This window comes from Anopheles funestus, chromosome X (assembly GCF_943734845.2).
Source record: "Anopheles funestus chromosome X, idAnoFuneDA-416_04, whole genome shotgun sequence".
Lineage (NCBI taxonomy): Eukaryota > Metazoa > Arthropoda > Insecta > Diptera > Culicidae > Anopheles > Anopheles funestus.
The window spans coordinates 7753626-7769409 of NC_064597.1; the positions used below are offsets into that span (position 1 = coordinate 7753626).

General features: G+C 42.6%; 2 protein-coding genes across 5 annotated transcripts; one reads left to right on the forward strand and one right to left on the reverse strand.

The window, feature by feature from the left end:
- Positions 1-5552: 5552 nt before the first annotated feature.
- Positions 5553-6378, forward strand: LOC125771714 (uncharacterized). 2 transcript variants are annotated; one of them, XM_049442655.1, is made up of 3 exons: positions 5553-5669; positions 5792-5991; positions 6071-6378. In XM_049442655.1, the coding sequence occupies exons 2-3, from the start codon at positions 5829-5831 to the stop codon at positions 6136-6138; spliced, it is 231 nt and encodes a 76-aa protein (XP_049298612.1). In that variant the 5' UTR covers positions 5553-5669; positions 5792-5828; the 3' UTR covers positions 6139-6378. The 2 variants fall into 2 exon arrangements, with proteins under 2 accessions (XP_049298612.1, XP_049298621.1); XM_049442664.1 differs by having other exon boundaries at positions 5637-5724.
- Positions 6379-7079: 701 nt separating this feature from the next.
- LOC125771695 (bromodomain adjacent to zinc finger domain protein 1A-like) lies at positions 7080-14461 on the reverse strand. 3 transcript variants are annotated; one of them, XM_049442636.1, is made up of 6 exons: positions 14294-14460; positions 13713-14226; positions 12970-13287; positions 8448-12887; positions 8151-8365; positions 7084-8058 (listed from the first exon to the last, which is right to left on the reverse strand). In XM_049442636.1, the coding sequence occupies exons 2-5, from the start codon at positions 13823-13825 to the stop codon at positions 8215-8217; spliced, it is 5022 nt and encodes a 1673-aa protein (XP_049298593.1). In that variant the 5' UTR covers positions 13826-14226; positions 14294-14460; the 3' UTR covers positions 7084-8058; positions 8151-8214. The 3 variants fall into 3 exon arrangements, with proteins under 3 accessions (XP_049298601.1, XP_049298593.1, XP_049298584.1); XM_049442644.1 differs by having other exon boundaries at positions 7080-8052; positions 13713-14461; XM_049442627.1 differs by having other exon boundaries at positions 13713-14461.
- Positions 14462-15784: the final 1323 nt, after the last annotated feature.

Here is a 15784-nt window from a genome sequence, read left to right on the forward strand (position 1 = left end):
TAAGTTTTTTTTCACTCAAATAATGCTTTAAATTAAAAAAAGAATAAAAAATCGAAAAAAAATTAAAAAAAAATTTCAACTCGAAAATTTCATAAGGCTTACCCCTTACGATTTTTTTGGGAAATTTTGCAAAAAAATTTAAATTGTTTTATTTTAATGCCAATTGGTTGCAATAAGTTTCTTTTCACTCAAATAATGTTTTAAACAAAAAAAATAATCAAAAATTATAAAAAATAAAAAAATTATAAAAATTTGAAAATTTCATAAGGCTCATTTTTGCTCCAAATTTTGCCTATAACTCGGTCGGTATCCAACGAATCGCCAATCTTTAACCTGTGGTCGATAGATGGCACCAATGGCTACATTTTCTTCTTGGACAGCCATGCCCTGAGATGTCTGTGCCAGAAGTTATTCGAGGAACCAAGTTCCTTACCCTGTTTGAGAAAATGTAAAATTTTCTTCATTTTTGCACCAAGTTTTGCCTATAACTCGGTCGGTATCCAACGGATCGCCAAACTTTAACTTGTGCTCGATAGATGGCATCAATGGCTACATTTTCTTCTTGGACGGCCATGCCCTTAGATGTCTGTGCCAGAAGTTATTCGAGGAACCAAGTTCCTTACCCTGTTTGAGAAAATGTAAAATTTTCTTCATTTTTGCACCAAGTTTTGCCTATAACTCGGTCGGTATCCAACGGATCGCCAAACTTTAACTTGTGGTCGATAGATGGCATCAATGGCTACATTTTCTTCTTGGACGGCCATGCCCTTAGATGTCTGTGCCAGAAGCTATTCGAGGAACCAAGTTCCTTACCCTGTTTGAGAAAATGTAAAATTTTCCTCATTTTTGAGCAATGTAGCAAAAATTTTAAATGTGATATATTTTAATGGGAATTTGTTGCAATAAGTTTCTTTTCACGTAAATAGTGCTTTAAATTAAAAAAAGAATTAAAAATCAGAAAAAAATTTCAAAAAAGTTTTCGACTCGAAAATTTCATAAGGCTTACCCCTTACGATTTTTTTGGGAAATTTTACAAAAAAAATTGAATTGATTTATTTTAATGCCAATTGGTTCAAATCAGTTTATCTTCACTCTAATAATGCTTTAAATTAAAAAATAGAATAAAAAATTATAAAAAAAATAAAAAAATATCGAAAAATTTGAAAATCTCCTTATCAGAGGCGGATTCCGTTTCATGTCCTTGCGGATCAGATTAGCCCGCTTGTTCGCTTATTCAGGTTTCATAGTTAGGCAGAGCGAGCAGTATATTCATTTGGCTAGTTTGGGTATTGTTTCAACTCATTTTTGTTTAACTCACTCGCACATTTTCACACTCCGAAATGAATCGTTAAACGAGCTGACTCCTCATAACGACTCATTCACTCTGAGTTGACTCACGAAAAAGAGTTTTTATTCTCATCTCTAGTGTTTATCGGCTCACAGCCCTTTGTCCATTTTTATCGATAAATATTAGTGTTTACTGTGGAATGGGGAGATTTTTTTCTAATCCAAGATATTAATTTTCACAGTTACACTTTGCAAACTAAATGTGTTATGCAAATTGTATCATTCCCTGTTGAGGCTTTAATTTACTTCAGCTTTGAGGCAACTTTTTGTTTTTGAGCCTTACACAAAATACAAGACAATTTACACCGTCGCCTAATGTTATAAACTCACGGTTGACAGGAACTGGCCTATCCCAATTACCAATTACTAGTAAAAATCTTACTTCCGAAAATTCTGACTAAATGTGGTTTACTTACCCGTGTAAACGATAGTCTGATAGCCTTTTTTCACCAAAAAGCAAACCAACACTTGTATTTTTATCAATTAATACAATAATTTTGCTTTGACACATTTAAAACAACACTTCACGCCACATTTTTCACGCAATAAGCAATATGCTGAACAAGAAATGAATATAACTTTTTTTTCACTAAGAAAACCAATTAACACTTGCACTATTTTTTATTGAGCAGAAAGGCACACACACACTTCAATGCGCTTTGACACATTTCATACAAAACACTCGCCTAAAATGGCCACCTTATTATATGATTATAATGAATATAAGCTCATTGAGAAAAGGACTTTACTTTTTTTCACTAAAACCCAGCTAACACTTGCACTTTTTTCTGTGCACAAAGACACATATACACTTTTAATTTTTGACACATTTTAAACAACACAATCGCCTACAAATGGCCACATTTTCCTCGCAATAAGCGAATCACGAATTCACTTAATAAGAAATATGCTCATCATGAAAGGAATATAACTTTTTTTCACAAAAAAAACAACCAACAATTGCACTTTTTTATTGTGCACAAAGGCACACACACACTTTTATCTTAATTTGACACATTTAAACCACAACACTTGCCTAAAATGGCCACATTTTAAAATACACAATTTTACATAATAAGCAATAAAGCTTATTGAGAAATACAAATCTACACAATAGACACTTTTTTTCACTAAAATACAACGAACATTTTTTCCAAATTACACAAAAATCAACCACACGTTTATGCCATGATTTCAACAAAAAAAAACTCGTTGGCATAATCCACTGCACAATACAAATGCAAATACTTTGCGAGCTTAGTATATACATAGCCACGCACTGAATTTTAGATTTCTTTACTCTCACACACAACGATCCCTTTAATGTTAGAGCAAGAACGCAAAGCACGTATATTGCCGGCGCAGGTGAGAGCAAGATGGAACATATCTCGTTCTAGCTTAACCACAGCCAACTCGGTACCGTTAGATCTGTAGCTGTATTGTTGAATGAAATGTCAAAAGAGTTCAAAGGAAGACTCAGTACACCTACACATAGCTGTTTTCACTTTGCTTGATCGTTTTTTACCAGCTTTGTACAATCTTTTCCTTGGGAAAGAAAACTCACTTTTATTTAAAATGCAATGAGTGATTAAAACTTTGTATTTACTTGAAGAAGCAAATACTGTTGGTGAGTGTTGGGCCATTTTACTTTAACACAATGGCATTCACTTCCTCTTACTAACACACAGAGAGCTGTCAAAAACCCAAGCCGACGCCGGCAACAGTTTGAACACGTGTTTCACTTTTTAGCATCGTTTCAACACACGAATTGTTTTACAAACCATTTTTTGAATAGTGTATGATCCTTTGGGGTAAGGACATCACTTTTTAGCACAAAAAAATTAATAAAAACACTTGCAGAACGTTCTACATGCACCGAGAGCATTTTTCACAACTCTACCGTATCACTGTCCGACCACTACTGATCACAATTTCTCCTTTCGCTCACGATCATTATCTCTCCTGCTTCGTTATCGCGACACAGACACACCTGCACCACTATAAGTGCCGAAGCGACCACCCGATCTTCTCTTTCGCACACACACTTCTCTGCTCCTGGAGGGACGCCTTGAGAAAGCCTTTTTAAAATGTGAATGTAAATTTAAAATGTAGCCATATAAACACTGTTTAAAAACACTATTAATGTGATTAGTAGCAAAACGCTTTAAAGGAACATTGATTCGATCATATAGCAATCAATTAATTAGCAAACGGGGAAGTCTTTTCACCGTGCTGGTGTTTGTGTGTGACGTGGCTTCTAAGAAAGGTTTACTTCTACTACCAACTGTTTCTAAGAGACCACCAAGAGAGCTTCCAAGGAAGAAGGTAACATTCTCTTCTCTCCTCTAGCAGCCGTTCTGATACATCGTATCTTTTCCCGCATGTTATCATTGCCTATGGTGCGAGATGGTCTAGTATTGGTGATCGATAGTATGAGTTGATCGGATGAAGGGGAAATAACCTTCCATCTCTTTCAATCCAATCGATCAATACTAAAGGATCTCAAACTGCTATCAATGATAACATGCGAGAAAGGGATGGCTGTATGTTGCACTAAGTTGGGATAATTATAGCTACCGCTTTATAATTATAATTACCGCTTTTATAGGATGCTCTCTTGTTATTTCATATATTGCAATAAAAACTTTCGTTAAATATTTAAATGAAATCTTTCATGAATTATTTTAATGAAATTTTTATGAATTATTTAACTGAAATAATTTATAACAGATATAAAAGTTACCTCTTTTATAGGATGCTCTCTTGGTGTTGTGAAATAATTTTTCGATATTTTAAACGGTCGGTTGCTCGCTCGAATTTTGAATCGTTATAATATTATCTCTTTTGTTGAATGCTCTCTTGTTATTTCAAATGCTGAAACCGGTCGTTTTTAGTTCACATATTTCAAGGGAATATTTCATGAAATACTTCCCTACATGAAAGGGTGAGAACAATGAGGTCCTTGTGTCCAGATGTTCCCAAACAGGAAACCAACTCGACGAACAAAGGGTAATGAAGAACCATAAGTTCGAGGAAAAATAGAATAAATGGTTAAGGACACGTTCCGCACAGTATATAAACGGTGGCATGCCTGTACCAAAGACAGCCTAGGCCAAAAGCTATAAGAAAGGTACGGCGAAAGACACGTCTTGAACCGAGACAACCAGCAATCAGGAAGAAGGAAGGGTCAACAAAACTAGGATTAAAATTTTTTTAAAAACATAACAAAAACCCCAACGTATAAATCTGACGTTTTCTAAAGTGTGGAAGCGATTATATAACATTGCTTGGAACGTACTTGTTGTTTCGGTATCAACGTAATGGAGGCGCCTGGTTGTTAATAAAAGTTCAAGATAAATTGGAAATTTTTGTTTTTTGCAGACGATATATTTTAATTTTAGTGTACGTTGTCATGTTTTCTTATTTAATTACTTCCTTGTATCTATTGAGATAAATGAAAATTAGTGGGCAATACACTTTTCGCCTTTTTGTGATTGGCATGGCTGGCTGCATAAAGCATCCTACTCAGCAGCAATGTTGGCTACACCTTTCCAAGTAAACAAAAGTTTAACACGGTTAAGAAAAACTCAACAACATCGATCTAAACTGCGATCTGCTGCGAACAGTGAAACGAACCATTTACAGCGTTTTAACATTTCTGTGAATTCAAATTTGATCGATAACTGTCTGTAGCAATCTCCTCCGTTCGGTTTATTATCCGTGTTTCAATTCGTAATGCATGTACACGCTTTTAGACTGTTGGCAGTGGTCCGCGGTACAACCATTCAAATTTTTGTATTAGGTGTTGATTTTGTTACGACTATTACTTAAGTTGTATGACGGGCTAAAAAGATCGGAACGGCCCATTGGTGTATGTGATAAACGGTGCCTGTTCCACACGACAGGACCGAGTATCAAATCCCATTCAAACCGTCCCTCCGTAGCAAAGACTGACTATCCGGCTATGTGGTAAAAATAAGTCTAGTAAACCAGAAATGGTCGACATGATCTCAGAGGTCGCTAAGCCAAAAAGAAGTAGAAGACATTTTCAAATGTACCATAATTTGTTTTCTATTGTCCTGTATAAACATACACCTAGAAAATATTCAAATAGCTACCAAACTTATGCAAATTACCGTAAATAACTTTTTGAAAATTTTCTGAGCTTCTGAAAGAGCGAATGTAAACAAGATCACCTTCTGCTTACACAGGTGTCAAGACTGTCACCCATCTGTCACTGTCATTCGTTAACATCGTTGTCCATGAAAAAGAAAAAGAACTTGACTACCCACCTCTTGCTGGTTGAAAATTCATTTTGAGAGGTAAGCATCTGTGACGACTCTTCTGAGGACATTACATAATAACATAGAGTTCGATGTAATATGGCTTTCTGCATAACGTTTAATAATAACGTAACGATTTCCGTTTTCGTTCAACCCTCCAGTATCGTGTTCTGAACGTCTGCCAACAACAGAGACAAAATGTCGGATCCGGTAGCACGTCCCATGAAATTTCCGTACACCTTCTCCGCGAAGATTGCCCAGTTCCCGATTCAGCATTACTTCAAGAATCAATGGATCTGGCGTTATTACTTCATCGCGTTCGGCGTTTCCATTCCGCTGTTCTACAAAATCCACAAGCTAGGTAGGTTTCTTTGATCCAATACGGGTGGCCGTTTAATAGCTATCCTCCTTTCATGCACACTTGCACCGTTTTCTTGCAGCTAACTCGCCGGCGAACCAAGCAAAATGGGCCGAATCGAAGAGGAAGGAGCATGAGGAGCACCATTAAGCCACCAAGGTTGATCAACATTCAGCCTTCTAACAACTAGGTCAAAAGTATATCGGCATCCGCCTAGTAAGAGGTCCTTTCTACAATCAACATGCTTGGAACGCTGGTTCCTGGAACCTGGCCTGTTGTGTTGCGTATTCGTGACGGTGCATCTGTACGTTAGTGTGTACGCGCGCGTTTCGAAATTCCAACAGAACCATCCTTCATAGATTGGACAGTAATAAATTCTTGCTAAACTAATTTGGTTTCTTATGTGCTTTGCAGTATTTTTCGCATCCGCTCTTGCTATTACATTCGTTGTGAAATGAAACCGAAATGAAACTAATATTAGTCTGGAGTTAGAATTCTTCAACAAATTGAAATTGGTACAAACGTCTGTATTGTTGGTAGGAATGGTATGAGATGAAATTTGGTTGATAGTAAATATCTTATGAAAGTTTGTGACCAGACGGCTATTGAGAACAAGGTAGATGGTTTAATGGTACTATAGCCGATTGATTTGTTTGTTATTTGCGACTATCGTTAAACTATAGTTAACACTTCGTCCGTTTAGTACGAGCGATTAAATCTCGTTAGCTGTTGATGGCAAAATGAACGTTGCTCAACGCTAAACGAATTTTCCCGAATCGTACGACGAGTATTGTCTCCAGCGCAACTACTTACGCTAAAGCTTTGTTGGAAGGACGATCGAATTCAGGGAATTGTTTCTCTGTGTACAGGACGACTATTGAAGCTTATATTTCTATAGAAATTCTATTGTTGCTGCTGGTCTGTTGTGTTCTGACCGGTTCGCCTCAGTATGGATGAACCAAATCATGGCTGTGCGCGCAGAAACATTCCCAGGACAGCAAAGTTTGCTGCCACGGTAAGGGTTGTTGATTTTTTTCAATAAATCTAAATTTAATGCAGAAAACGGGGCAATATCAAACGAAACTAGTTAGTAATATACGAACGTGGAACTTATTTATGATTATATGATAATCGTATTGTGATAGTATCCCTCGGAATGGCAAATAGTTTTGTTTCTTATCTTAATTAGCTGTTTTTATTTTAAAACCTAAGCATCTACAAGCAAATTACTTTCCTCTTAAGCTATCCTTAAAATACTTTAAAAACGAACACAGAACAAAAAAAAACCTTACATACACACAAACACACATTAATTTTCTTAAAAGCAATATCTCTGTACACGTTTGTGACCTTCGCAAGTTCGGAGTTCGGTGGTGAAGCGGCTGCTTCACGTGGCGTGCTGCGGGGAATGTCCTTAATAAGTTATATTCAGCATATGGGGTGCATATTACAATGATGTTTGATGCCAAAATGGTGGTTTTTCAAAATACCGTCTCATCCGATCCGATAAAGAAAATCAAAAAACAAAACCAAGAAAAAAAAGATTCGTAATACCTCCGACTACATTTTCTTTACAAATACGGCGGGGTTTAATTTGGTGCGGCTTTCAAACGTATATGCTGTTTTTGCTATGCTGCCCCTTCATATTGTGCTGTGCAGCTTTGTTCGTGGCCGTTATCATTATGAATTTATGCACGATTTGCACGATTTAGCTTTATTATTATAACTGTTTGGAGGGAATAGTGAATTTTTTAAGTGTTTTATATTATGCCTGAAACTCATTCGTAATTCAGTTATTGTAAATAATATTACTTATTTACAATTAATGCAACTAGCCGTGGTTTTGGATGGTACTAAATAACCGATTGTTTCAGAGAAAAAAGTAAAATATGTAATATAAATGTACTGTAAAATATTGCCGATTAGCCATCATGGTGCTGGTTTGTGTGTTGTGGCTAAATGCCGTTTTGCTTACTGTTTTGGGTAGTCCGTCGTTCCGATTGTGTCTTGGCGAAGCACACACTGCACAATGTGATAATAGGATGAAGTAATGAAAAAGTAGTACTGTTTCTAAAAAAAAAAGAGCAAAGAGAAAATTGATTTATTAGTTGTAGCAATTTTACTAGCCAAAGAATTAAACATTCGCTCACTATTAGACTTACACTATTCGTGCCCCAGTCTGATGTAGAGTCACTTTTATCGAGCTGCACTAAATTCCCCATTTTGCTATTTGCCATGTGGCCCGGCAACTCCGTTTATGGGTTTGGATGTTGGGACTTTCGGATGGAGACCAGATTTTTGCATGTCACTGGGTTGGAACGGGAGTGTCAATTCTTTGCACCGCTTCACAACATACTGCTCCAGCTCACGACCGATTCTGATAAGTCACAAAAAAGGAAAACATGTTTAGTACCATTCATGTAAGTGCTTCGCCTCCAATAAGAAATACAAAGACTTACCGGTACACGTCCGTTTCGTCTGTATTGTAGAGATCACAGTTACGGAATACCAGCTGCACATCGCTCAGCATCTGTTCATTGATCTTGTAGTCGCCCATGTTCAGCTTCGACTTGATGCGTGCAAAGTCCATCGGGTTCTTGATGACAGCGTAATAGTCCGGGACCTCCTTCGCCGACACCGGTCGATTGAAAGGCCACGAGCTCGGATGCTTTAAAATGTCGTCGATCAGCGTGTACAGTGCGACCGAGTTAAGCGGTAAATCCTCACCGGTGCGGCGCGATCGCCGTGCAGCCGAACCCATCTTCAAGCGCGCCACCGTTTCTTCCTCCTCCTCCCCGACGTACACGGACGAACGCCGCTGGCCTTTGGTCGATCGAGCACTGGTGCGCGGTTTTTTGCCGGCGGCATCCTCATCACTGCCAGCAGCAGCAGCAGGCGAAACGCTCATCTTCCGTCCACCGTTGGTGAGTCCGGAACGACGCGGCCGTTTGCTCGTATTGCCGGATGGCGATACGTCCGATTCTTCGTTTTGGGTTCGTTTTCGTTTCGTGCTCGATACGCTGGTGGCGCGTCTCGTTCGCAACGCTGCGCCGCTGCGTTTGCTATCCGCGCGCAGTGCAACAGCACCGTTCGGAAGTGTTAGATTACGCCGCTTCCTTCGCTCCTCACGCTCATCGTAGGAATCGTCGTCTTCCTCTACCTCCTCATCACGGTACGCAGCACCGTTCGTGGCAGCTGCGCTACGACTACTGCGCCCGCTGGATGTTACCACTATCGCCGGTTTAGTCTTGGCTCTAGATTTCGCCTTTGTTACCGGCTGTTTCGATTTTCGCATTCGATATTCCTCATCACTACCATCGTCCTCCTTGTCGTCCTCACTGTCACTGTCCTCAGACGGTGAATCCTCCCCGTCTACGTTCTTCCGTTGTACCATATCTTCCATCTCCGCCTGTTCCTCCTCCGCTTCCTCACCACCCTCATCCTGATCCATCTCTTCCTCCTCCTCCCCCTCCTCCTCCTCCTCATCTTCCTCCTCCGCCTCATTCTCTTCCTGCTTGCTTGCTTCGTCCGATTCATCTTCCTCCTCCTCCTCCATGTCCTCGACCCATTTGAATATTTTCTTCTTCTTAGCCGGCGCACGTTTTTCCTTGAAATTTTCCGGCCTGCACCGCATACAGTACCAATCGCCGGCCGGCACTTCCTTCAGTTTCGGCTTCAGACAGTACGTGTGGCAGGCACGGTTACATTCATCGCACAGCAGCGTCAATCCCGGATCACCTTTACGCCGGCATATCATGCAGCAGATACGTTCGGCCGAACGCGACCATTGGATCGCATCGTACAGCACATTGTAGTGTAGAAAGAGCTGCGAAAAGCAGGTCGACCGCATCAGCGACACCTCCCACTGGACCAGATTCTTCAGCCCCTGGTACTGCTTCTGCAGCATGACGGTACGATCCTTGTGCTCCTTTTTCGGCCCAAACGGATGGCGTAGAAACTTCTGATCGATACATTGTGCCACCTGCAACAAGGCGCGTGCCAACGCATGTACGCGCTGCCGTAACGTTTCCGATTCGTGCAGCGGGAACGCTATCTCATCGCTGTCTAGCGTGTCATCTAGAAGCGAGACGGTCGTATCGGGCAGGTTGTGACCCGGGTTGGACGCATCCGACAACAGCCGTTCGAGACTGTCGCGACCGGAATCATTGTCGGTGGGATGCTCATCGTGATCCTCGTCCACATCCTGTGGCTGCTGCTGTTCCGTGTCCTGTTCCTGCTTTTCCTTCCCGTTCGTTTCCTCCTGCTTGGCGAGCCGTTTCGGACCCCACTGGAGTGGTTTGTCCGTTTGCGGATCGTACGTACAAGCTTCCAGTGCCGTGCGCCACTTATCCCGATCCCGCACGCGCATTACGCCCAGATAGCCGACCGTAATTTTAGCCTCCAGCTCAAGCAAATTTTCCAAAAATGCCGCCTCCAATATTTCGTTCGGATCCGTACCGGGGTCGCTGCTAAAGTTGGGCGCATCGTACCGCTTCTGGTTCCGGCTAACAATTTCACACAAAACTGCCGCCCGATCCGACTCATTCACCGACAGCTTGTCGATGGGACATTTTTCGATGTGTGTCAAAATCAGATCACGCTCACATTCGAGCGTTTCGCGCAGCTGCTTTTCACGGGCACCGCGCACATTCAGGCTGCGTATCAACGCATCCAGCTCGTCCGCCGTTGCATAATAGCCCCAGCTGACTGTTTGTGCGTGCTTTTCCGTATGCACCGGACAGTCAGCGGGTTGGGCAGTGCACATCAGCAGCTCCCGATTGCTTGGTGGCGGCAGTGGGATAGTGTTCGCGGCCGGAACTGCCGTTGCATCGCCATTCAGCGCCCCTTCGGTACGCGGCTCTTCCGAGTTTGCACGGGAATTTAATGCTTTCGTTTGTGCTGTTTGTTGTTCGATTCGCTCCAGCTCGGCACTGCCCTGCGTGAGCAGCTGCTCGTACACTTCCGGATCGCGCCCACCGTTATCCGGCTGGTTCGGGTCCGCAACCGCTATTGCTTTCGCATCGAGCAGTCCAGCGACACCGTCCGTACCGGCGCACCGCATAATCGCTTTGGTGATATACTTTTTGCGCTGCTCCTGAGCACACCACGCCAGACCGGGAATGTTCGGTGTCGGTTGATCCAAGCAACGTCCCGCATACGTGCGATCGTGCTCTACGAACAGCCCTGGCAGCGATTCAAACAGCCAGTAATTGCGGAAACAACGATCCGAACCGAGATAGATCTGATAGTCGAAAAAGTCTTCCTTTAACCGGCCCGACTCCGTTTGCAGTATCTTCATCTGGCGCTGGGCTTCCGCATCGATCCGGTTGCACTGCTCCTCCAGGCGCTCCAGCAGCTTCTTTCGGTGTTCTTCCCGCGCCTCGGTATCGCCTTCGAATGCGGTCAGCTCTCGCTTCATGTCGTCGCGTGCTTGATTCTTCTGCGAACCCGTCTTTACCGTTAGCCGGCGCTGTGCGTAACGGTTGTTCTGATAGTTGTACCGGGCGCTTCGTGCCCGATCCACCCGTTCCTCGACCAACTCGCGGACCCCGCTGTACGTGAGCAGCTGGTGAATTAAGCAGCAGAGTATCTGTATAATGTCACCGATCGATAGCTGGTACACGGAGTGTGAGCTAAGCGCGCGCAAAATGTGCGGATAGTCCCGGACCAGCCGTAAGCCCGGATCGTCGGCGTTACTGTACCCGCCACGGTTATAATACCGATGTTTGGTGGCCTTCTCCTCTACCAGCGCACCGGACGATAGAAAGTGTAAGCGGAGCAGCTCCGATACCGTCGTGGAATCGATTGGCATTTCGCTCAGCTTCGTGCAGTAGTGCTTCTCGCACCAGAGCACCGTATCGCGCGCCCGTGCCTGTTCCGGTACCGTTTGCCGCTTGAGGGCGAGATTCTCCACACGCTCATAGCCAACTTCCACCTCGTTCTCCTCCTCCAGCTGTTGGGTGAATATTGCACCCAGCAGCACCTGAAAGATGTCACTAAGCGGTCCATTTACCTCGCGCAAAATAAGGGCACGCTCTAGCAGATGCATGGTTAAGCCGCCCGAAAATTTGCTCCGTATGGCAAGCAAATCGGAAAACGAGTTCAAAAATTCAAGTATGAAGACAAAGTTACCAAAATGCTTGGATGTTATCAATGGGCGAACGGAACGGACCGGCGGCATCGGTCGCTGATCGGTCAACTCTTGGTCCTCTAGTACGGCATTGTACCTCTTCAACGCTAGCGCGGCTTGCTGCAGCAGTAGAGCCTTTTCTTCCTCCAGCCGCTTCTTGGCCAACGCTTCCTGCTCTAGTTTTAGCTTCTGTAGAGCTATTTCTTCCGCCATCTTCTTCGCCTTCGCATCCAAGATCTCAGGTTCGATCGTTTTTTCGATGTACTTTGCAATGCTTTGCTGCTTACCGGTGCTGCTCTTTTGCTTCACCTTAGCCGGACCTTTTTTCTCCACATTTTTTGTCGCTTGTTTTTTCGCCTTTTTCGGCTTCTCTTCCTGCTGCTGCTGCTTGTCACCGTCCGCGGTGGTGATTTTCGTTGTTTTTTCAACGGGTGCCTTTTTCTTGGTCGGCTTACTAGCGCCACTAACCTCGCTACGTTCCGCATTCTGTTTCAACCGCTTGGATTGTTCGAAGTTCGGTGCCTGGCCCAAAAATACCTGCTCATCGGTCCACCCTTGCTCGGTAACGAACTTGACCAGCGAGTCCGCTTTGATACGGAGCTGCCCACCGGGACCAGCTTCCACATGTTGCTTTAGAAAGAGTTTGCATTTGTCTCGCGTCAGGGTGCTACGGTCGCGTTTCACATTGCCGGGCGTTACATTCCAAACTCTTGGTGTCATATTATCGTCGGCCGTGACTTGGTACATAACCGGACCAGCACCTTGAGTGCTAAAAGTACAACAGAAAATTATTTTGAAATTTACAATTGAAATTAATAATAATGAAGCGTTAATATCTTCATTGGTCTTACTTGTCCACTAACACGTCCGATATAACAGCTCGGCGAAATGCTTTACGCGTCAAATCCATCGCATCGACAATCTCGCCCTTGAACAGATGATCTTTCACAAAGCCGTATACGTCCTCGTGCATTTCGTTAATTGAGGTGCGTTGGGTGTGCGAAGCAACCAGCAGGAACGGTCCCTTCACCGCATCGGGAAACGTTTTCAGCAGCTTCCGGGCGGCCTTTTCCGATTCAAGTGCTTCCGAATATGTTAGGTTTGGACGCCCGGTCATCGCACAGCTCCATACCATTGATGATATAAGCATGATGCGATGAAAGTAATCTCTGCAAAATAAAGGTAAAGGTGTTGTTAGGTAAATGTATAACCTTTGCGATGTGTATGATTAAACCACTGCAAACCAATATCAACTCCATTTTGAATTATATTTCAACACTCTAAGGTGTATGTCTTCTATTGCAAACTATCATTCAGTTGTACAGAGCGTTGCTAACAAATCAGCGACAATGGTGGTGTACAAAAGCTGACGATACATGAGTCAGACAAACACGCTACTGAAATCGCAGCTGCCATCCTGCTGCATACAATTTGGTTACCCAGGAAAAGATGTACATTGGACAATCTATCTAATTCTTCTTTTTTCTTTATTTGATCGGCATTGTTTTGCCTGCGCTCTTGGCCTGGCCAAGTGGAATCGTCCATAGCTTGGCAGTCAATTCTGCATATATGTTTAGGGCTACGGTATACTCACTCATAATTGCTGAATATCTCCCCGGTTGGCTGACAGAACAACACTTCTTCGCTATCTCTAAGCCGTTCCGCCGTGGACGTCTTTTGAAGCACCTGCCGCCTGAGCAGCGGCATCGTTGAAACGGTGACGGTTTGATTGGTGCACTGCTTTCGCTTCCGGTGTAGGGTGTAGTATGGCGCTTCGATCTGCCCTCTGCCGCTGTTAAACTGAACGCTTACTGCTTCACTGGTTTGACCCTATCCTTTCAGCCGTAGCTGCTACCACAATTTTGCTCAGCAAATTAAGTGACGCCGGCGGACACCACATGAGTGCTCTGCTTCGGATTGGCATAAGATACGCTGGTTCGGATCTCGTTTGCTCTGTCGAACCTTTGAGGAAACCGCGGTGGGAAAGCTAAAATGCTTTCGCTACCGATGGCGTCGCAACTGTTGTAACTATACACAGATATCCAATACCGTAGTACGGAGAGCGCGAATCCCAAGCTTGTGCTGCTTTCAATGACACAACGCTATGCCTGAAATGACAGTCCACCCAGCATTATGCTGAACAACGCTTCCTTGGCCTGCGAACCCTCGCCGTACCTGAGCCCGCTCGTTCTCCTGTCATGGCCAATAGATGCGAAAACCAAACAGCCAGCACGCATGGGTTGCATTGTAAAGTGTGCAAAAGCTGGTGATTTTTTGTTTCCTTTTTTAGTCAGTGTTAATTTCAATCGTTGTATTGGATAACAAAGCATTGGATTTTAAAAAGGTTTAACACTTTTGTTCGAAGATTATACCTAAAATAGATGAGAAAATTATGCAGGGTTTCAAACCATGTAATGAAATAATAAAACCATTTTGAAAACCTTTTGCATGATTCCCTTAAATGATTGTACTGTTAAAATGTATATTTGGAAATCTCAAATAATTATATTTTGCAGCTTTATTGGATATATATTGTTGAAAACAAATACATAACGTCTGTTCTTAGTTCAGGTTATACATTAACGATTCTGTTATTTCGTACATAGATAAAAATATTAATAAAACTAAAAAAAAACGGATATTTAGAGTTAAACAACTAACCCTGTGTACAGATGTATGCTGCTGTTTAAAGCATATGTTTTAAGCATAACTGCTGAGTTCTGCTGGAATTTGGTATGTTTATAATCATTTGCTGTTTATACGTGTGGGTGGATGTGCATGCAACATAAAGTTGGCTTGCCCAGCAGAATCGGCGATGCTTGATGTTAATGGAAATGGCGCGAAACTATAATCTTTCACACAAGGGCCATTGTTTGTGTGAAAATTAATCAACTCTAAAATAGAGAAAATGTACTTTATCGTAATCTGCTTTATCACCCCACATCACCCTACTCCCTACTAAATTGTCTTCTTCTCGTAAACTAATGCTAAATAATTCTAAATTGTACTACCAATAATTATGGAACACATGGTTAATCGTCGACTGACGGAGAAGCTTGAGGAGGAAAATCTTCGCGAACCAACATGTGTTAATGGAGACATGTAGAGGGACTCCAGACAAACATTGCTAGTTCAACAAACCCTCAGCATAACGAGAAATTAACGCCACATCATTGATTCGTCGAAAGCTTTTGATCAATCCTGGAGATGCGTCATGCCAGAGCAAACGGTTAAGAAGTGGCGAATGGGCAGACGACTTATAACCCATCTTTCCGGACCAAAAATTCTCGAAAATGGTCTCGCTCCAGGTCCCTATCTATATCCTACAGTCTTTCAAATCAGCATAGAAACACTATTCCGTTCAAGCCTCACACATTCCAAAACTTTCATCTATGTAGACGGAATTGTTCATACTTGCCAACATCTTCATCCGGACCGCCACACGATCTGTGATGTGGTACTGGCTGTTTACTCAATTCAATCAGAGTCCTGCGATATCGTTCGATCCAACGAACGAAATATTTTTATGCCGCTTATAACCTCACAAGAGATGCAGATTAGTGCACGTAGCAGGATATTCACATACATTCTGCCGCTATGAAAGGACCTGTTTATAAAAAGGAAAACATCGTACCATTTTACATTTCATTCTTACGGACATTAAGG